The sequence below is a fragment of the Vombatus ursinus genome, unplaced genomic scaffold (assembly GCF_900497805.2).
Source record: "Vombatus ursinus unplaced genomic scaffold, bare-nosed wombat genome assembly UNPS02011334.1, whole genome shotgun sequence".
Taxonomy (NCBI): Eukaryota; Metazoa; Chordata; class Mammalia; order Diprotodontia; family Vombatidae; genus Vombatus; species Vombatus ursinus.
The window spans coordinates 176,599-199,196 of NW_020951112.1; the positions used below are offsets into that span (position 1 = coordinate 176,599).

Genomic DNA, 22,598 nt, shown 5'->3' on the forward strand with positions numbered 1-22,598 from the left:
GCTGTCTTAGACACGAGCTGTATCACCCTGGGCAAATCACTTCCCTAACTGTAAACAGGGGATAATAACAGCACCCATTTCCCAGGGTGGTTGTGAGGCTCAAATGGGATTATGTTTGTCTTTTGAAAATCTTAAAGTACTATATACATTGTAGCTATCATTAATACTATTGATAATAAGTTATTATGGATAATGATTGTCAATTAACAATAATGATAATAATAGTATGGACAAAATAGCCAGACTGACAAAATCCTTTATTTTGTGCATCTGAAAAAGTTCAGTGAAAAGAATGCTAGTTTTGGAATCAAATGACACAGATTCAAATCTCAGCTTTCCCATATCCCACCAATGTGACACTTAGGGCAGCTAGGTGGCGCCATAGTGGATAGAGTGCTGGGCCTCACGTCAGGAAGATTCATCTTCCTGAGTTCAAATCCAGCCTCAGATACTTACTAGCTGTGTGACCCCTGGGCCAGTCACTTCACCCTGTTTGCCTTAGTTTCCTCATCTGTAAAATGAGCTGGAGAAGGAAATGGCCAACCACTCCAGCATCTTTGTCAAGAAAACCCCAAATGGGGTCATGAAGAATTTGACATGACTGAAATGGCTGAATACTAACAACAACCCGTGTGACTTTGGGCAAACTAATTAACCTCTTTGGGTCTCAATTAACTCATCTATAAAATGAGGAGGCAGTCTGTAGATGACCTTGCAGTTTGAAATTCATGTTCCTATGACCCCACAGACTTGTTTCCATCATCCCAACCTTTCTGGAGAATACTTACAATGTTGTTCTCATCACCACATTTCACATTGAGTTCAGAACCTTGTAGGGTCTTCCGGGATGCAATGCTGGGCAAGTCCACTGCCAAGATCTGGGTGAGAGAAACAGTGCCTCACTAATATGGCACCTGAAGGACCCCAGGGTACTTGGCAAACACAGCATTCTTGGGCCACCTTTCCCAAGAGTTGTAATATTTTCAGTAAGATGCTTGACGTTATTTAAGGGAAGAATAATTGGACACTGGAAAAAGAGGACAGTGAAGAAAGACTGTCTGGAGAGACTCGGCTTTCAGGGTTGGTTTAGAGCAGAATTATGGGAAAGTCAGGTGATCAAGGTGTTGACCCAGCTAGCCACGTGGTTCTATCAACAGGATGTTTTATTTTTATCTTTGAGCTTCCAGCAAACAGAAGGCACTTAATGAATGCTTATTGATTGACTGATTAATAACATGGATGAAATTGTTAGTGGTACCTCTGTGACTTTATTTCCTCTTCCTGTGGAATGAATGCCTTTCCCTCATCTCTGCCTTGGGAAATCCTATGGTTTCTTCAATAATTAGCCCAAAGCTGCCTCTTCTAACTGTCTACTGGAAGTGACTCTTCTCATCTCTGAACTCCTCAAGTATTCAGTTTGTCTATTTTTGAGGTGGCTATGTAGTACAGTGGATAGGATGTTGGAACTGGAGTAAAGAAAACCTGAATTTGCATCCTGCCTCCTATATTTACTAGCCTTGTGACCCTGGGGAAGTCACTTAATCTCCCAAGGCAAGTATGGGGCACCATAGTGCACAAAGCACGGGACCTGGAGTCAGGAAGACTCCAGTTCAAATCCAGCCTCAGACATTCACTAGCTATGTGACTCTGGGTAAGTCACTTAACCAGTGTTACCCTCAGTTTCCTCATCTGTAAAATGGGGTTAATAATAGCACCTACCTCCAAGGCTTGTTGTGAGGGTCAAATGAGAGAGTAATTCTAAGGTGCTTAGCACAGTGCCAGGCACATTGTAAGCGCTATATAACCTTAGCTGTTGTTATTATTATTTAATGAGATAACATCAGATAACAGTGCTTTGCAAATCTTAAAGTTCTATACAAACATTAGCTAGTATTATTCTTTTTGGCAATTTATCATATTTTTACCTTCTATTTTGAATATTCCCCTATGCAAAAAAAACAAAAAACTTCCCTTGACTTCCACACATGAATAAGCATTTATTTATTTATTTATTTTTTGGTGAGGCAATTGGTGTTAAGTGACTTGCCCAGGGTCACACGGCTAGTAAGTGTTAAGTGTCTGAGGTTGGATTTGAACTCAGGTCCTCCTGACTCCAAGGCCAGAGCTCTATACACTGCGCCACCTAGCTGCTCCATCAATAAGCATTTGTTGAACCCTTATTATGTGCCAGGTCCTGTGCTAAGCACTGGGGCCACGAAGAAAGGCACAAATATTTTCTGCCCTCAAGGAGCTCGATTCTAATGGGGGACACAACATACAAGTGACTATTTACATATAAGACACATCCAGGAAAAAGCGGAGGGAATCTCAGAGGGAGAGCTTCCCTGCCCTCTAGGATCATATTGTCTACAGAAGGTGGATTGGGATAGAGCTAACTTGTACGCAGAGAAGTAGATACAAAGTAATTCAAAGATGGAGAGAATGCTAACAAATGACTGGGTAGACTTCTTTGATATTCCAGAAAGTATCTTGTCTTAACCAGGGGTATGCTGGTAAATGTTTAACAACCAGCTCTCTGAAGAAAAAAATGAATGTAGGCCACCCTTTTAAGTTTAATCTGCATTATTATTAGCATTTTGTCTATCACTTTCTTAAGACTAGATAATCAACAAAACAGTAAATCAAACCCAGATTTGTAGTGATGGTTGATTTCCAAGGTGTAAATGCTTGCACTGAAAATTTAACAATCGTAAAAACTAAAAATAAATTAATTAATTAATAAAAAAATTAAAAAGGCAAAGAGATATAGAAATTTATCCTGCCCTACGGGAAAATAAAAAGGGAAGGGGATAAGAGAAAGGAGGGTGATAGAAAGGAGGGCAGATTGGAGGAAGGGTTATTCAGAATGCATGCCGTTTTGGGGTGGGGGGAAGGGAGAGATGAGGAGAAAATTCAGAACTCAAAATCTTGTGGAAGTAAATGTTGAAAAGCAAAAATAAATTAATAAATAAGAAAAGAAAAGAAAATTTAACAATCAGACTGGTTAGAGCTCGCCATCTTAGATATTTGGTTGTTTGCCTTGTTTTTAGTAATAGTCAAACTGAGACTTGGGAAAGATCTTAACTTAAAAAGGCCAACGTCTTCCGCTGCATCCAAGGTCATCTCCAGGTATCCTGATCTACATCTTACCACTGGACCCAGATGGCTCTGGAGGAGAGAGTGAGGCTGCACATCATGGCATCACCTCCCTGATATCATGGTCCTCTTTGAGAAGGAAGGACAAACAACAACAAACAGGTAGGCTTCTTTAAGGGAAGGGCTCTTTTGTTTTTGCCTCTGTGTCCCCAGTGCCTAGTGCTAGCACAGTGCCTGGAATATAGTAGGTGCTTAATAAATGCTTGTTGATTGATTTAATTGATTTTGAAGAACTCAATCTGACTTTGGTGTTGAATATCCTGGTAAAGAATGTCCCCATGGGGGGCTCCTTGCCAGTATGTTGTTTCTCACATATTCTTCCTCTTTCTCACTAAAACTCACTAGAAGCTCTTTCTGCCTTGCAGTGTTAATTAGCTAGAGCAAGGAGAAAGGTCCTGAGGGCCTTCTGTGATATACACACATTTAATAGTGTCCTCCTAGAGGCCTTTATTGTCTGATTGCTCTAAAAATCAGGAGTTTAGGGTAGGCAGGAGGAGAGTGTGACCTTGTGTTATTGCTGAGGTGATGCCCACCAAGAGGGGTGAGTTGAACAAGCTGAGGTAGGTGAATGGAATGGAATATTTTTGTGCTGTCATAAATAATGGCTATGAATGAGGCTTCTAGGTGGTGAGATGGATGGAGTGCTGGATTTGAAATCAGGAAGACCCGAGTTCAGATCCTGCTTCAGATGCTTACAAGCTATAAGACCCTGGGCAAGTTTCTTAACCTCTGTCTGCCTCAGTTTCCTCAGCTGTAAAATGAGGTTAATAACAGCACTTACCTCCCAGGGTTGTTGTGAGGATTAAGTGAAATAATAATTGTAAGGTGCTTAGCACAGTGCCTGGGACAGAGTAAACATTGTTTAAATATGAACTATTGTTACTATGGGCAGCTAGGTGGTGCAGTAGATAGAATGTCGGGCATGGAGTAAGGAGGACCTGAGTTCAAATCTGGCCTCAGTCACTTACAAGCTGTGTGACCCTGGGCAAGTCACTTAGCCCTGTTTACGTCAGTTTCCTTATCTGTAAAATGAGCTGGAGAAGGAAGTAGCAAACCACTCCAATATCTCTGCCAAGAAGACCCCAAATGGGGTCACAAAGATTTGGACACAACTAAAAAAGAATTCAACAAGAACAACAACATAAGGGACTTGTAAGGATCAAATGAGATAGTATTTGTAAAGTGCTTTGCAAATCTTAAAATGCTATATATTATTATATGATGATGAGGAAGATTACAGAGAAGTATAAGAAGATTTACATGAACTGATGCAGAAGGAAGTAGGCAAAGCCAAGAAAACAATATGAGAAATAATTAAATGGAAAGGAAAACTACCCCAGAACACTAGAAATGGAATGTTGTAAAATGATAAAGAATAAACTTGGCCTTAGAGGGGAGATAGGAAAAGGACTCCCCCTTTGGAAGAGATTGGGATCCACAGATGTATAACATTGCATATAACATCAGATATTTTTCTGATGCGATCAGTTTCACTTTATTATTTTTCTTCTTCCTCTTTTTTTTCTTAAAAAAAAAGACTCTTTTTTATGAGGCATAACTCTCTGGAAGTGGGAGGGGGAGAGGTAAATGGGGGGAATCCAGGTGATGTAAAACCAAAAGACATCAGTAACATCTATTAGAAATAAATACCATGCTTGGGGAGGAAGGGGAGGGTGAGCAAATTCCAGGGCACGTGGGGTCTTGTGTAAGATCACATGGAGTAGGCAGCCACCCTATGTCCATGGCTGGTCTTACTTCAGGCTCAGAGGGGTGCTGGTCCGTGAGACACCACTGAGTTCTCGGTGGGGCCCTTGGAGCTCTTACCTTGGAATCTCTGATGATGTGGAACTTGAGGTAATCCTTCAGTTTGTCCTTGTTGTCTTTGGCAAACAAGAAATCTTGTTGTTCCTGGGGAAGGGCCTCCAGAGCTTTGTCGGTGGGCCAGAACAGGGTTACGGGCTTGTGAATGGGGTCATTGATGAAACTTAGCAAACCAGCATCCTGAAACACACAGTGAAGTGGCTTCAGGCCTCCAGCCACAAAGCAAAGGGAGCAGAGAGGAAACAGTTTAAACGGTGTGAAAACCTCAACTGCCCCTTCCCCCATAACTTTCAGTGGTTTACTAGAAACCCTGTGATGCACAGAGATGTCAGTCAGACTGGGGCCTCCTTGGGCCCCATCATCTTAGAAGAGCTCATGAACCCCAAAGGAAGTCCAAGACAGAAGGAAAACCCCTAAATGTGTAAAACCATCTATAGCAGTGAGTCTGATAATACCAAAGAGCCATAATCAAAGTAGGTGCCCATCAATGAGAGTCAAACAGACTATGGCATATGAATGGGAAGTAATCACTGATACAGGGGTGGGGAACCTGAGGGCTCAAGGCCACTTGTGACCTTCTAGGTCCTTGGGTGCGGCCCTTTGACTGAGGCCAAGTTTTACAGAAGAAATCCTTTTCTTAAGGGGATTTGTTCTGTGAAGTTTAGGTTTAGACAAAGGGCCACACTTGAGGACCTAGAGGGCACATGTGGCCTCGAGGCTGCAGTATCCCCATCCCTGAACTAATGGGAAGCATTCAGGAAACTTGGAAAGGCTTGGATGACCCGACTCAGAGTGAAGAAAGCAGAGTGAGGATGATTCACACAATGATCACAATAAGGTCAAAGAAAATGCTGGTAAAGGACTTTAGAACTTTCATTAATGCAGCAAAAATTTTACTTTATTGAATTGTTGGGGAAACAAATCCTCCCCTTAGCAGAGAAGTGGTAGACTGTGGGCGTTGAATGGGGCATACTTTGTAAGAGATGGCCATTATATTCATTTATTTTGCTTAACTTCTTTGAAGGAAGACTTTGGTGGTACGGGAGGTGATACTACTGATGGCGCTGGTCAACAAGAAGGGACAAGTGATGTTGAAAAACATCAGTAAAATGTTTAAGAATTCTTTTCAAAAAGAGGACATCATGAAATACTTGGGAGGCTACCCGCCAAGACAAACCCAGGAACTGTATGAACACAACTATAAAACACTTGTCACACAAAAAAAGTCAGATCTAAACAATTGGAAAAAACTTAATGGCTCATGGGTAGGCCAAGCCTATATAATATAAATGATAGTTCTGCTTAAATTGATCTATTATTCAGCACCATACCAAGCAAACTATCAAAAAATTATTTTATAGAGCTAGAAAAAATAATAACAAAATTCATCTGGAAGAACAAAAGCTCTCAAGGATATCAAGGGAATCAATGAAAAAAAATCAGACCTCAAACTGTACTATAAAATGGTAATTATCAAAACAATCTGGTACTGGCCAAGAAATAGAGTGGTGGGTCAGTGAAACAGATTAGTTACAATTTGCATTGTAGTAAATGACAATAGTAATCTAGTATATGATAAACCCAAAGATCCAAGCTTTTGGAACAAAAACTTATTATTTGACAAAAATTGCTGGGAAAACTGGAAAATAGAATGGCAGAAACTGGGAATAGACCAAAATCTCACAACGTATAAGAAGGTAAGGTCAAAATGGGCACATGATTTACACATAAAGGGTGGTATCATAAGCAAATTAAGAAAGCATGGAATAGCAATGTCATATTTATGGATAAGGGAATAGTTCAGGAAGAAAGAAAATATAGAGAGCATTGTAAAATGTAAAATAGACAATATTGATTATATAAAATTTAAAAAGTTTTTGTACAAACAAAACCAATGCAACCAAAATTATAAGGAAAGCAGAAAACTGGGAAAACATTTTTGCAACAAGTATTTCTGATACAGGCCTCATTTCTCAAATATATAGAGAACTAAGTCAGATTTTTGAAAATATGAGTCATTCCCCAATTGATAAATGGTCAAAGGATATGAACAGGCAGTTTTCAGACAAAGAAATCAAAACTGTGTATAGCTGTATGAAAAAATGCTCTAAATCATTATTGATTAGAGAAATGAAAATTAAAACAACTCTGAGGTGCCACCTCACACCTATCAGATTGGCTAATATTACAAAACAGGAAAATGTTGAATGTTAGAGGAGTTGTGGGAAAACTGGGACACTAATGTACTGCTGATAAAGTTGTGAACTGATCCAACCATTCTGGAGAGCAATTTGAAACTATGTCCAAAGGGCTATAAAACTGTGCATACCCTTTGATCCAGCAGTACCATTGCTAGGTCTATATCCAAAAGACATCCAAAAAAAAAAAAGGGAAAAGGACCTATTTGTACAAAAATATTTCTAGCAGCTCTTTTTGTGGTGGCTGAGAATTGGAAATCAAAGAGATGCCCATGAATTGGGAAATGGCTAAACAAGCTGTGGTATATAATTGTAATGGAATATTATTGTGCTGTAAGAGATGACAAGCAGGAAGATTTCAGAAAAACCTGGAAAGACTTACATGAACTGATAACATAGTAAAGTAGAACCAGGAGGATGTTGTACATAGAAACAGCAATATTGTTCGATGACTGAACTGTGAATGACTTAGCTATTCTCAGCAATACAATGATCCAGGACAATCTCAAAGGACTAATGATGAAGCATACTATCCACCTCCAGAGAAAGAACTGACGTTGTTTGAATACAGACTGAAACATGCTGTTCCCTTTCTTTTTTTTCATTCATCCCCCCTTTATTCAAGTCTTCTTAAAATGACCAATATGAAAATGTTTTACATGATTGCACATGTGTAGCCTATATCTGATTGTTTACCATCTCAGGGAGGGGAGGAGGGAGGAATAGAATTTGGAACTTAAAACTTTAAATAAAAATGTTACAAAATTTTAAAAAAGAGGACAGAAAGTGACATGGTACAATGGAAGGAGCACTGACTTTGGAATCAGAAGCCCTGGGTTCACATTTCACCTCTGACACTTGCTTCCTGTGATCCTTTAGGCAACTCACTGACCAAGCCTCAGTTCCCCCATCTGTTAAACAAAGGGGTTGGACTAGATGACCTCTAGATGTAGGATTCTGAATAAACTAGGTTATTGCCCAAAAGATGGCAGCCAGCATGTTGAGTTGTGATACCATTCCATTCAAGAATCAGAGGAAAGGAGTAGAAACTTTAGCCTGGAGAAGAAGGGTAAGGGGATTTGATGAATGTCTTCAACTCTTTAAAAACTGTCATGAAGAAAAGGAATTAGAACATTTTCTGAGCATGAGAAGACAGAATGAGTATAATGGGAGTAAGTTACAGGGGGGTGGATTTCTATTCAATTTGAGGAAGCAGTTTTCCCCAAGTTAAAGCTATCTAAAAATAGAATGACCTGTTTCATGAGGTAGTGAACTCTGTGTCATTGGAAATCTTCAACTAGAAGCTAGATGATTAGGGTTGTTGTAGGTAAGCAAAGGATTCATGCTTCGTGTAGGGGCTGGGCCAGATGACAGTGGAGCTCCCTTCCCACTCTGATCCCTTCACTGTGTGTACAACCCCAAGGGACTATGGAGATTTGCTGAATTTATGGTGCGTTATATGAATTCAGAGCTGGACGAAGAAAGGGATTATTTAGTCCCAATCCTTTCATTTTATAGGTGAGGGAAACGGAGGAACCGACAAGTTTAAATACTTGTCAGAGGTCCTACTGGTAGTAAGCAGGTGAGACGATATTAGCTTGTCCTCCAGAGTGTCTGCCTTTCCCCATGCTGACCTGGGAAAATAGAGCTGTCCTGAGAAGACACTTCCTAGCACTTAGCCCTCATTCACTTCCTGAGTTCTTACCGGGGGCCATCTCCAGTTGTCCTGATTTACATCTGGCCACTGGACTCAGATGGCTCCAGAGGAGAAAGTGGACTGGTGACTTTGCACAGCCCTCCCTCACTTATATCCAATTCATTTGCAAGTCATAGCATCACCTCCCTGATGTCGGGGTCCTCTTTGAGAATGAAGGACAAATAACAACAACAACAACAACAGTTCTTACCTGTAGCATGTTGCTGAACTTCAGGTATCCATAGTGAATTGCCACTGAGGTGAGATTCTCCTACAAAGAGACAGATATTTTATGTTTCGTCTCATCTGACCAAGAGTTAAGTTGGTAGACAATTCATGTATTTGGGGTTCTAATATTCAATCTGGCAATCAATCAACAAATACTTATTAAACACTTACTATGTGCCAGCCAGTGTTCTAAGCTCTGAGGATATAAATACAAAGTATAATGTATGCTTAACATACAGTTATAATATGCTCAATAATACAATAGATGCTTAATAAATGCTTGTTGAATAAATGAATGAATGTGTTTAAAGGGGGAGGGGCACTTTCCCAGTGGAATGTAAGCTTCCTGAGGGCAGAGGTTGGTTTTTATTTTATTATTGTATTCTAAATGCCTACCACAATACCCAACACTTACTGATGCTTAATAAATGTTTATTGAATTGAATCAAATAAGGATTTAGATAATCCCCCCTTTGGATTAGAAACATGCTTAATTGAATTTAGTGGAATCTCCAAGTTTCAGTTGTTTCTGACTCCTCATGACTCCATTTGGGATTTTCTTGGCAGAGATCTTGGAATGGTTTTCCATTTCCTTCTCCAGCTCATTTTACAGATGAGGAAACTGAGGCAAACAGGGTGAAGTGACTTGTCCAAATTCACACAGCTAGTAAGTGTCTGAGGCTGAATTTGAACTCCTGACTCCAGGCCTGGAGCTCTATCCAAGGCATCACCTAACTGGCCCAGATTTCAAGTTAACATGATCCGTCTTTACTCACCATATTATTCCCAGAGGTATCTTTGTGGATTTCTTGCAAATTTTTTGGAACCAACACTTGGTCTATGATGTGGATTACCCCATTGCTACAGATGATATCACTGGAGACTATCTTAGTTTTGCCATTTAAATATACTGTATCCTGAAATGAATCAAAAACAAAATTAATGACCAAATCCAAATTGATGACGGGGCGTATTGAATGACTCATAAAGCCACAACAAATAATAATAATAGTAATGATGAGGACAATAAAAGTAGTAGTAGTTTATCTTATATAGGACTTTAAGGCTGAAAGAGTAATTTACTTACATTTGAGCTTCCATGAAAAACCCATAAGACAGTTACAATAGACATTATCACTCCCATTTTATAGGTGGGTAAACTGAGGCTGAAAGTTTAAATGACTTGCCCATTGTCACATCATTAGTAAATGCTAGAAGTGGGATTCAATTCATCTTCCTAATTTCCAGCCAAGTATTTGACCTACTGATAACAATAATAGTTATTATTATAGCTAACGTTTATGTATATTTTAAACTCTGCTTTATATGTATGTGTATGTTATTTCATTTGATCTCCACAACAGCTCTGTGAAGTAAGTGCTATCATCAGCCCCAATTTACAAATGTGGAAACTTTTTTGAGCCAAGTGAGTTTAAGTGGATTGTAAAGGGTTATACCACTAATAACTAAGGCAAGATTTGAACTCAGGTCTTCTGGACTCTAATTCAAGCTCTGCATTCACTACAGCACCTGGTAGCTGCTCGTCATACAATAATTGTGGGCAGAAGAGAGCCGAAAGGACAGTTGGTGTGACTAGGGCTCTGAAATTGAGAGGGTGTTAGCTACACTCTCAGTTCTCTTTGGCAGCATAGAAACATTGAGCCTAGTACCTAGATATCTAGAATTATTCATGAAGATAGAAAACTCCTGGTAGTTCTTAGAGCCTAGCTGAGTGCCTCTGTGGCCCAACTCTGCCCCACCGACCTCCTTCCAGTGCTGCTTGCCTGGGGCAGTTACAGCTGACATATTCACTAATTATAGCTCTGGGGCAAGAGATCAATTAGTGATCATAGAATTATGGGTCTAATGCCGGAAGGGGCCTTAGAGACCATCAAGTCCAACCTTTTCATTTTTGTAGATGAGTAAACTGAGGCACAGGGTCAAAGAGCTAGTAGGTATCTGAGGCAGGGCTCAGACCCAAGGTTTCTTGACTTCACGTCTAGGTTCTATCCATTGTATGAAGCTGCCTCCCATTTTAGTCATTCAAAGTTTTACTAGTTACTGTTTTAATAAGAAAATGAACTAAATAAGGCAATTTTCGTGGGCAGAAAAGCACAAGATGTAGTATAAATTTTAACAATCAATAGTAATAGTTTATTAGTGATTGACTCTGAGGTGTCTATTTATTACCTATGGCCATACAGGAATCCAATCTAGGTTGGACATGGGGGGAGTTTGATAAGGACCTGATGTTCCCTCCCATCCATAAGCCAGTGAAAAAAGGTGATGAGAGAAGTTTGGAAGGAGTAAGAACTGTGCCCCCTGCCCTGGGGGCTTTAGGAGGCTGCTTCTCTTACCTGTGACACAGTGATGTGGACAGCTTCCCCTTGAAGTGAAATCATACTTGGAATCATCTTTAGGTTTTCTAAGAGCAGCTGGTGGCAGGAGACCATGTGGTATCGAAGGATCTGTGGCATAACCCCCTTGGTGGTCCACTCTTTGACCTGGGTTATGAGGAGAATGAGGATAACAGCAGCAACAGCGATAGTTAACATTTATATGTATCATTAAGGTTTGCAAAGTGCTTTACATCTGGTATCTCATTTGATCTTCACAACAACCTTGGAAGGCAATTATTGGCTATTATCCCCATTTTACAGATGAGGAAAGAGGCAGAGGTTAAGTGACTTGCTTAGGGCTACAAGCAAGTAAATACCTAAGGTAGAATTTGAACACAGGTCTCCCTCACTCCAAGTCCAGTGCTTTATCCACTGTGCTACCTAGTGGTCAGTGTTGTTGTTTGTCCTTCATTTTTGAAGAGGACCAAAGACATCACAGGGCGATGTCTTGGCTTGTGTGTGAACTGGATTTAAGGGAGGCAGAGTTGCACAAAGTCCTCAGCTTCACTCTGTCTTCCTGAGTCATCGAAGTCCAGTGGCAGGACAAAAGTCAAGATGACTGGTGATGTCCCAAGATGCAGTGGATGACCTTGGTGTCTTTGATGTCTGACCAAGCTCTAAGCACTCCACGGCGCCTGCTTTAGCTGCTTTCGTGGCCACTGGAACAAATTGTTCTCATTCACCCATTCTGCTGGGGGAGTCTTCACATGCTTGGGGCAGACATCCCCCTGACTCACTGATGGGTTTGCCGCCGCTTGGTTACCCTCAAGTCTGCCAAGATGGTTTTTACTGGGGTGTGGCCGCTGCATGCTACAGCTTCTTGGAGCCACAGGTGTGAGTCGGGTAAAAGATTGACACCAAAGTTGGACGAGCAGCCCTGAAAAGGGCCCAGTAAGCCCTCATACCAGATGTGCTAGTCCTCCTGGGACACCCCATCCACCCTTCCAAGCTGCCGATACCGGGAACGTCCCATAGTCACTCATTCCCCTCTACTTTCTTATACTCTTTTCTTTTTCTCCTTAGTACCCCTCCATAAAAGCAAAATGGGTTGGATAAGTGGGGAGCAAGGATCTAGTGCTATTTTTTAACCTATCGTATAACTGTCATCATCTAACTTTTTCAAGAAAGATGAAAAAGAAGTAATAATAAGTATAATTCAGTTTATATATTAATTGGCAAGGCATAACTTAGGGTTATCTAGAGATGGGAGAAACTCTGAAACCAGTGAATCCAGCTCCATTTTGCAGATGAGGAAACTGAGGCACGGATAGGTCATAGGACTTGCACAAGGTCACCCAGCTGGTAAGGATCTGAAGCAGAATTTAAACTCAGATCTTCCTGGCTCTAAGTTGAGTATCCTATCTGTTACACAATACTGCCTCTTAGGTATCTGGATATCATTTACTTCACTTGTTAAATGAAGGGACTAGACCAGAAGATCTCCAAGTTAGGTCCCTTCCAGCTCCAAATCTATGATTCAAGGTTTACAAAGCACTTGCCCTCACAACACACTGGAGAGGTTGTTAGTGAAGTATTACCACCCTCATTTTACAAGTGAGGAAACTGAGGCTTATGGAGAAAAAGTGATCTGTTCTTGTTTGCACAGCCAGCGAGTGTCACAGCTGGGATTCAAACCCAGGTTCTCTTGACTGCCAGTGGAGGCCCCTTTCCACTAAACTATATCACCTCTTCATCTTGGAATTGTAAGGGGTTTTGGCAGTCATCTAGTCTAACTTTTCATCCATTTCTCAAAATGGCAGCCAGTACCTGCCTGTACACTTCAAGTGATGGAGAGCTCATTATTTCTCAACAGCTCATTTTGTTATTGGACAGCCGTAGTGTTTAGCAAGTTCCTCCTTCCAAATGTACTTCCTTGTGGCTTCTCAGGCCCCACCTCATTCATTAGGGCCAAAAAGTATGTACTTTGCATTTTAGGTTGCCCCCAGGGTGATTTTCTTACCTGGGATGCATTCTCTAAAGCGTCCCTCAAAGGCACAAAGACAGTGAAGGGACCTGGGCCCATCAGGTCTCTAATGCTATTTTCCTGGCAAAATGAAGAAAATCATCATCATCGTCATCATCATCATCTAGATAGCTCCTGAGGTCTTTTTTGACCTAAAGAGCCTAGATGGCTCTAGCCAATGGTCTGACTGCCACATACACACTGAGATTTCCTTACCTGAAGATGAAAGAAGTAGGGGGTGGTCTGAGTATTTTTGGGAAGTTCCTGTAATCAGAAAATGAAACAGTGTAATGTGACTTATTGTCTCCGGAATGGACACAAGAATACCATATCATTGGAGGAAGGAACCAAGCAAACCCCATTACCCAGCATCTACAACATCTCAGCATCTCGGCCCTGGGAGAGACCCTGGAGTCTAGTTAGCCTGACCCCTGCCTGACCAAGAAACCCCTTGGCCAAATCCCAAATCCTTTGATCAGAATATGCCTAACATTCCAAGTACGGATGGGGTTGAGGCCAGAAGGAGACACTTCATATAGGAAACTGTCAGATGTGACTCTATAATTTTGTCTTTTATGTGACTTACATTTTATTTTATCTTTTTGGATTAAGAAATATTTTTTCCTATCCTCCCCCCACAATCTTCTTTCCCTTCACCCCAACTGAAAAAAAAAAGACAAATTAAAACCCCTGTAAGAAATATATACAGTTCTGATAAAGGTCTCATTTCTCAAATATATAAGAACAGAGTCAAATTTATAAGAATACAAGTCATTTCCCAATTGATAAATGGTCAAAGGATACAAACAGGCAGTTTTCAGATAAGAAATGAAAGCTATCTATAGTCATATGAAAAAATACTCTAAATCACCATTTATTAGAGAAATGCAAATTAAAACAACTCTAGGGTACTATCTCACACCTATCAGACTGACTAATATGATAGAAAAAGAAAATGATAAATGTTGGAGAGAATGTGAGAAAATTGGGACACTAATGCATTGATGGTGGAGTTGTGAACTGATCCAACCATTCTGGAAAGCAATTTGGAACTATGCCCAAAGGGCTATAAAACTGTGCATACCCTTTGGTTCAGCAATAGCACTACTAGGTTTGTATCACAAAGAGATCATAAAAAAGGGAGAAGGACCCACACATACAAAAATATTTATGGCAGCTCTTTTTGTGGTGGCCAAGAATTGGAAATTGAGGGGATGCCCATCAATTGGGGAATGGCTGAACAAGTTGTGGTATATGAATGTAATGGAATACTGTTGTTCCATAAGAAATCATGAGTGGGTGGACCTCAGAAAAACCTGCAAAGATTTAAATGAACTGATGCTGAGTGAAATGAACAGAACCAGGAGAACATTGTACGCCATAACACCCACATTGTGTGATGACTGACTTTGATAGACTTAGCCCTTCTCAGCAATGTAAGGATCTAAGATAATTCTAGAAGACTCACTATGGAAAATGCTATCCACATCCAGAGAAAGAACTATGGAATCTGAATGCAGATCAAAGCATGCTATTTTAACTTTTTTGTGTGTGTTTTGTTTCTCATGGTTTTTCCCTTTTGTTCCGATTCTTCTTTCACAACATGAGTAATGTGGAAATATGTTTAACATGATTATACATGTATAACCTTTATTATTGCTTGCTGTCTTAGGGACGGGGAAAGGGAGGGAGGGAGGAAGAAAAATTTGAAACTAAAAAATCTTATAAAAATGAATATTGAAAACTATCTTTACATGTAATTAGAAAAAAATAAAGTACTATTAAATGGAAAAAGAAACATGCACAGTCAAGCAAAACAAATTTCCACATTGGCCGTTCCCCCAATGTGTGTTTCATTCTGCATCTTGGGTCCAGGGAGTGGGTAGCGTGCTTCATCATCAGTCCTTTGAGATCATGGTGGGTTATATAATATCGTCTTGATGGGTACCATTTACTAGACATTACTATATGACCTTACTACATCCTGACATTTTGAATCTTGCTATAATCTCCTTAGACCAGTTTCTAGAGACTAGCTTAGCACAGTCCTTGCTTTTCTAATTCAATCCCCAGCTAAGTACCTGCCCTACCAGCTCAGTCTCTGTTCTCTGGTAGCTGTGGATCCAGACAAGAATTCCCTACGTTTAACCTGATGCCCCTTCTCTTCTAGCTCCTAGCACTCTCCTCTCCCAAAACTCTGATTCTTCCTCTTCTTTGCTTAGTCTCTGTCCAGGCTTGGTTGCCTAAATACCCCTTGTCTTAGCTAGCTCTCACTTAGCTCTGTTCCTGAGGAATTAACCACCCTCTCTACTGTTTCAGCTGTAGGTGGTCTTTTCATGGAATCAGTTACCAGGGATGTGTGATCATTACACATTACAACATTAAGAAGGGTTGGGTGGGGTACAAACTGTGTTTAATAAACAAATGCTCTAATCAGTTTATCTATCTGTTTATCCATTCATTCATTCATTTATTTGTAAAGACCAAGGAAAAAACTTGGTAAGATCGATAGTAAAACATTCTTTTGGTTATTCCCCAGAGATGGACTATTGCCTTTGCTACCATGCCTTCTTCTAAGAAGTAGGTGATGGCTTACCAGATATATGGGCCCCCGGCAGATGAATCCATCCCCCTTGTAGCCTGGTTTGCAGGTGCACGTCCTTTCTTCTACTCCAGTTTGATTGCAGACAGCAAACTCACTGCAACCACCATTTCTCTAGTGTCATTGCCAATGGATGAGTGATTTGATTAATTTGCTTGTTTCAGACATACTTGCAACGCAAGTATTTTTTTTATTTAAAATTTTTAAATTCATTTGGCAAACCTTAAAAAATGGGATTCTATTCTTGCTCATGTCATGATTTGTCTTTAAAATGTAAGCGTCTGTGTAAGTAGGTTTGGTTCATTCTTTCTACTTGTATTCCCAGAGACAAGCACAGCACTTAGCACATAGCAAACACTTAAAAAATGCTTGTTGATGGACTGATTGATGGATTCCAGTGGATTTAATCTGGTAGGCAACAGATACATCCATCCTGCTTGATTTACAAGATGGCAGGCTCACCATGACATATCTCTAGCCCTATAGGGGTATGCCATGGGCTGCTGAGATGGTTATCATAATAACTGTTATTATTATAGCTCATGTTATATAATAATATTTATATTAGATACCATATAAATATTATAAAAATGTAACATTATTATATAACATCTCCTGGCTCTTAACCCAAATAGCATTGCAAAGTAGAAAGAACATAGGCTTTGGAGACGGAGGACCTAGGCTCAAGTCTCCCCTCTGATTTTTACTCCTTGTGTGACTTTGGACAAATCACTTCATCTCTATGTGCCTCAGTTCTCCCATCTGCAAAACGAGGGGGCTGACTAGATGACCTCTGGACCCCTTCCTATTCAATATTGATTATCTCATGAGCAATATAGTTTCCAGTCAATTTCCATTCCCCATGTTGCTTTCCCAGGCTCAGAGCCAGCTATGGGCAAGGGCACCAGAGTCAATGGGGGCAGCAGCTTGCGAGACAGTTGGTATCATGATCAGACATCTGTAGCATTTATTGAATGTCCATTGTGTGGGGCTAAGTGAGCGAGGATGCCAATACTGTCCTTGCCCCCAAAGAACTCACAGCTGAGGTGAAGACAATTGATAACGACAAGGGAAAGACTTGGGTATACCTGATAAACAATGTTGATGGGTGACCAGTATGGAGAAATAAGAAAGAAACAGCATGGAGGAATGGATAGAAAGTTGACCCCCAAGTCAGGATGATCTAAGTTGAAGTCGCACTATTGATACACACTGGCTGTGTGACCCTGAGCAAATTACTTAACCTCTCAATGCCCCTGGTAATTCCCTAAGACTATAAAGATGTATGTATATAAGCATGTATGTATACTTATACAACTGCTTGGTTATCTGCACTGGTGAAAAGCAATTCCTCACATGGGAGCTTATGACATTAATCAAATCCCAGTTCTGGGAAAAAAATAATAGTATAAAACTTTCAGGTTTACAAAGTGGTTTTCATGTGTTTCATCAATTGAGTCTCACAACAAGCTTGGGAGGTTGGTACTATTGACGGCAATAGGCCCATTTTACAGATGAGAAAATTGAGACTTAGAGGCATTCAATGCCTTCCTCGGCGTTGTAAGGTGGAATTTCAGTTGAGGTTGTTCCTGACTCCGTGTCTGATGCTCTTTCCTCAGCACTGGGTGCCTTGCATCACTGTTTAGCATCATGAACAAGGCCCATAAGGGACAAGAGGGCTCTGAGTAGAGCACATTCAGTTTGGGTTAATCAGGGAAGGAAGAGGTAAGGTAGCTATGGAGATATACAGTAAATCATTCCTTCATTCTGGAACGCCCTGACTCTAGAGTCCTTGCTTTCACTAGGACCACTGGGAGTGAAGTACTTCATTCATCCATTCATTCATTCATTTGTTCACTTACACATGTACACAATCTACATCATGAGATCATGGACTTAGAGTTGGGAGGGGTCTTAAAGACCATCTAGTCCAACCCTCTCATTTTACAGATAAGGAAACTAAGGTTAAGAGATTTGCGTTTGTGTTTCTTCCTAGTGGAGAGCTCAGCACACTTTGTACCTCCCCTATGCCCTCCTTTTCGTGTTTGAATTCACCTTCTGTTTCTCCATGTACAAGTCCTATCAGCCTAATTAAATGGTAAGCACCTTGAGAGAAGAGACCAATTCTTTATTTATCTTTGGAGCTTAATACGCAAGAGTAAGAGCCTATCTCTCGATCTGGAAGGCACCTCCGAAGTCACCTAGTCCAAATCGTTCATTATACAGATGAGGAAACTGAGGCTCCAAGATGTTAAGTGACTGACTCAAGGTTAGTCAGAAGTAGTCAGTAGTAGTGTCAGAAGTAGCATTTGAACCCAGCTCCTCTGACTGCGGAGTCACTGTGTTCACCAGGGCCATTGGGAGGGAAGTGCTTTGTAAACCTCAAGATGTTTTTGAAATGTGAGTCGTGATGCTTAAGAAAGGTTATTCATTACAAGTGGCAAGAAGGCAGCCTGCTCCTGAAAACCAGCGTGATGAGTCCTGAAACGAGGCCAAGAACTGGTAGGATAAAGCCACGGGCACAGTGCCAAGATTGCTGGCCCTCTATCATTGCTTTGTTCTGTCCCTGCAGAATGACCGCATGCCTGAGAGCATTCTGAGGAAGGGAGGTTGCCAAGCCAACCAAAGAGAACAATGCAGTCCTTGTACTCAAGAGAGGGCCAGGGATAGCAATTCTGGGCTAAACAGTTTCCAAAAGGCCCTGGGAATCTCAGGTGTTCAGTACTATAAATAAAAGGACGGGAAGTATTTATAGAAATAAGTCTCTGAAGCATCACAACTTTCTGGGAGAGATGCCTGCTTCTTGTGCCAAGTACAGCTACGTGAATGACTCAGGGGAGCTCTGGGGAGCATCCCAGAAAAATACTGACACACCAATCTTGGCCTCCATCTTGTCTCTTTGGATAAGAGGCAGCTGGGTGTACACAATTAATTATTTGTTTATAAGCACCTATACTGTGGTCCTTGAAGATAAAAAGACAAAGATGGAGTAGTTCCTGCCCTCATGGAGCTTACATTCCATCAAAGGAAACAATGTGAGCGGCAGCATGACACGGCGGAGAGGGCCATGGGCTTGGAGTTAGGAAGACCTGAGTTCAGATCCTGCCCCAGATACTTATTAGCTGCTTGACCCTGGGCAAATCGCTTAACCTTTCTGTGCCTTAGTTTTACCCTCTGTAAAACACAAGGTTTGGGACTCACTGGTCTTTAAGGTCCCTAAATTTAAGATCCCGACACTTAATAGCTATGCAGTTCTGGGCCAACCACTTAAACTTTAGGGGTCACTGTTTTCTTATCTTTAAAATGGGGAGAGGTCAGACTCAAGAACCCCTTCTAGTTTTAAATCTATGATCCTATGATCTATGCACACAGATAAGTTAATAGAAAATCTATGCAACGTAATTTCAGGTAATTTCTGCTATACCATTGTTAAATAGTTTCATAGGGAAAGGTTGAGACAATCTAGGGATTTATTAGCTGTGTGACCCTGGAAAAATCACTTCACCTATCCGAGTCTCAGGTTTTTTTTCACCTGTAAAGAGGGGATGAGATGGGCAGCCGGAGATGAGTTGCTATATGCATTGTTGGAGGGAACATCCAGGTTGATAATAGCACATATCTATTTGTATATCTGAGAAATCAGGTTGAAATATTTAACATGGAAAAAGAACCACAGAAACCCAATTCCAAGATGTATTTGGATAGTACTGAATTTGGTAATGGAGGTGAACAGAGAGAGGGGAAATTTAAAGACTAATTTGTGTGTTTGTGTGTGTGTGTATATGCATACATAATATATACTATATATGCATATATATGTATGTATTTATACAGAAACATGTGCATATTTACACAAATATATGTGTACGTTTACATGTAAATATATGTGCATATTTACATGTATATTTATATCATGCATATATGGATAGAAAGATAGATAGGGTAGGTAGATAGATAGATAGATGAATTGAGAGGATGGTAGGTAGATAGATAGATTGATAGATAGCTAGCTTTGAATCCTCCTAGGGTCACACCCCAAGTGAAAGGTCTGGGGTAATTACTTCATTTATCTACTTATCTAGATCCAACCTTAGGGATGATTCAGAATAGGTAACAGGCATGACTTTGAAGAGCATTAGGAAGTTTTTCTGATAAAGGCCTCATTTTCCAAATATATATTGAGTATAGAACTAAGTCAAATTTATAAAAATAAGAGCCATTCTCCAATGATAAATGGCTAAAGGATATAAATGGGCAGTTTTTAGAAGAATAAGTTAAAGCTACCTTTAGTCATATGAAAAAAAATGCTGTAAATCACCGTTTGATTAGAGAAATGCAAAATAAAACAATTGTGAGGTACTACTTTACCCCTATCAGAAATTAGAAATGCTAGAGGGGATGAGGGAAAAATAGGTACATCAATGAACTGCTGGTGGAGTAGTGACCTGGTCAAACCATTCTGGAGAACAATTTGGGACTAGGTCCAAAGTGCTATAAAACTGTCCATACCTTTTGACCCAGCAATACCACTACTAGTTCTGTATCCCAGAAATATCAGAGAAAAAGGAAAGAGTCCTATGTGTACAAAAATATTTTTAGCAGCGCTTTTTTTTGTGGGGGCAAAGAATTGGAAATTGGGAGAATGCTCATCAATTGAAGAATGGCTGAAATAGTTGTGCCATATAATTGTGCTGTGGGAAATGATGAGGGGGTGATTTCAGAAAAACATGGCAAGACCTAGATGAACTGATGCAAAGTGAAGTGAGAAGAACTGGGAGATCATGCACACAGTAATAGAAATGTTGTAATGATGATCAACTGTGAAAGATGTGGCTACTCTGAGCAACACAATGATCTCAGACTCATGGTGAAAAAATGTTATCCACCTCCAGAGAGAGAACTGATGAGCTCTGAGTGCAAACTGAAGTATCGTTTTCTCATTTTCTTTTTCTTTCTTTTTTTTCAAATATGACTACCATGGAAATACGTTTTGCATGATTTCACATATATAATTGATATCATATTGCTTGCCTTCTCAGTGGTTATGGGAGGATGTGGGAGGAAGAGAATTTGGAACTCAAAATTTAAAAAGAAAAGAATGTTAAAAATAATAAATTAAAAATTGTATTTAAAAAAAATTTGTCCAAAAACCTTACCGTTAAGCAAACATTGATGAATGTGCATGTTTTACCATCTCCTGCATATCCTCGCAAACAATTACAGGCAGCCTACCAGGGAGAAAAAGACACATGATATCTTTATCCAGCTCTCAGTCCTTGTTAACGGTAATACAGTAAACAACCTCCCTCTATCACTAATCTTGACCTCAATAAAGGATATGATAAACTTATTCACACTAGGCACTGACAACACTGTGTAATAGAGCCCCTGTCTCAAGGGAAGTTGCAATTTAAATCTCAAGGGAAAGTAATGAAGCTCTAATTGTGGAATTTCAGATGTCATCAAGCTGGGTTAGCATTTTGTGGTACAAAAGGACCTTCACTGCGTCTTTGAAGTTATATCAAGTAGTTACATCAGGATAGGGTAGGAGAAAGAGCATTGGGGTTGTCAGACTATGTTCTAGAGTACTCTGTTCTAGGTCCTACATTTTCTTTTTTTTTTTTTTTCTTTCTTTTTAGGCAGTTGGGGTTAAGTGACTTGCCCAGGGTCACACAGCTACAGCAAGTGTCAAGTGTTTGGTCTGAGGCTGGATTTGAACTCAGGTCCTCCTGACTTCAGGGCCAGTGTTCTATCCACTGTGCCACCTAGCTGCCCCTAGGTCCTACATTTTAAGGACACTAACAGACTGGAGAGAGTCCAGTGGAGGGCATCAGGATGGCAAAAGAACCATGACTGTCCCCAAAGAGTCTGACTAGGATCAAAAAGTGGCAGATTCACATGTAGGCTCTGTGTCAGAAAATAAACATCTTAATAATTCAAGTAATTCCAAAGGGGAACGGGCTTCCTCAAAAGGTAGGGGATCTGCCATTACTGGAGGCAGAATTGGAAGTCAGTTCTAGCTTACTCCAAGCCCAAACTCACCCAGTGAGAGTCTGAGGCAGAATTGGAACTCAGTTCTAACTTACTCCAAATCCAAGCTCACACAGTTAGGAAGAGTCTGAGGCAGAATTGGAACTCAGTTCTAACTTACTCCAACAGAGGCCAGCTGACCATCTTCCAATGAAATTATAAACAGGAAGTCCTATTTTGGTATAGGTTGGACTGTGGTTACTTCCAGCTCTGAGGTTCTGATTTGAATCTGGACAGCTCCATTGACTAGCTGTGTATCTATGGCCAAACCACTTTCCAAGCCTCAGTTTCCTTCTCTGGAAAATGGGGAGAATAATATCTATACTCCTTTCTCTATAGGGTGGTTGTAGCAAGGAGAGAATGGAAGTTCCTTCAGGGCAAGGTCATTCAATTTTGTCTTTGTGTTCCTATAATGTACCATAGCACGTAGCCTGGCATGTAATACATCAGGACAGCCATCTCTTCGTTTCTCACGGTCTATAATCTAGACTTCTCCATCATATCT

General features: G+C 40.4%; 1 protein-coding gene across 2 annotated transcripts in view; it reads right to left on the reverse strand.

Moving 5' to 3' along the window:
• The window catches only part of STAB2 (stabilin 2), a 164,216-nt gene that overhangs the window by 34,350 nt on the left and 107,268 nt on the right, over positions 1–22,598 (reverse strand). For both annotated transcript variants that reach the window (XM_027855863.1, XM_027855864.1), the window contains exons 44-52: positions 21,220–21,291; positions 16,058–16,177; positions 13,678–13,725; positions 13,459–13,542; positions 11,457–11,603; positions 9,876–10,016; positions 9,083–9,142; positions 4,981–5,157; positions 789–878 (exon numbers count right to left, since the gene is read on the reverse strand). In XM_027855863.1, coding sequence (XP_027711664.1) covers positions 789–878; positions 4,981–5,157; positions 9,083–9,142; positions 9,876–10,016; positions 11,457–11,603; positions 13,459–13,542; positions 13,678–13,725; positions 16,058–16,177; positions 21,220–21,291 — 939 coding nt within the window. The remainder of the gene's footprint in view (positions 1–788; positions 879–4,980; positions 5,158–9,082; positions 9,143–9,875; positions 10,017–11,456; positions 11,604–13,458; positions 13,543–13,677; positions 13,726–16,057; positions 16,178–21,219; positions 21,292–22,598) is intronic.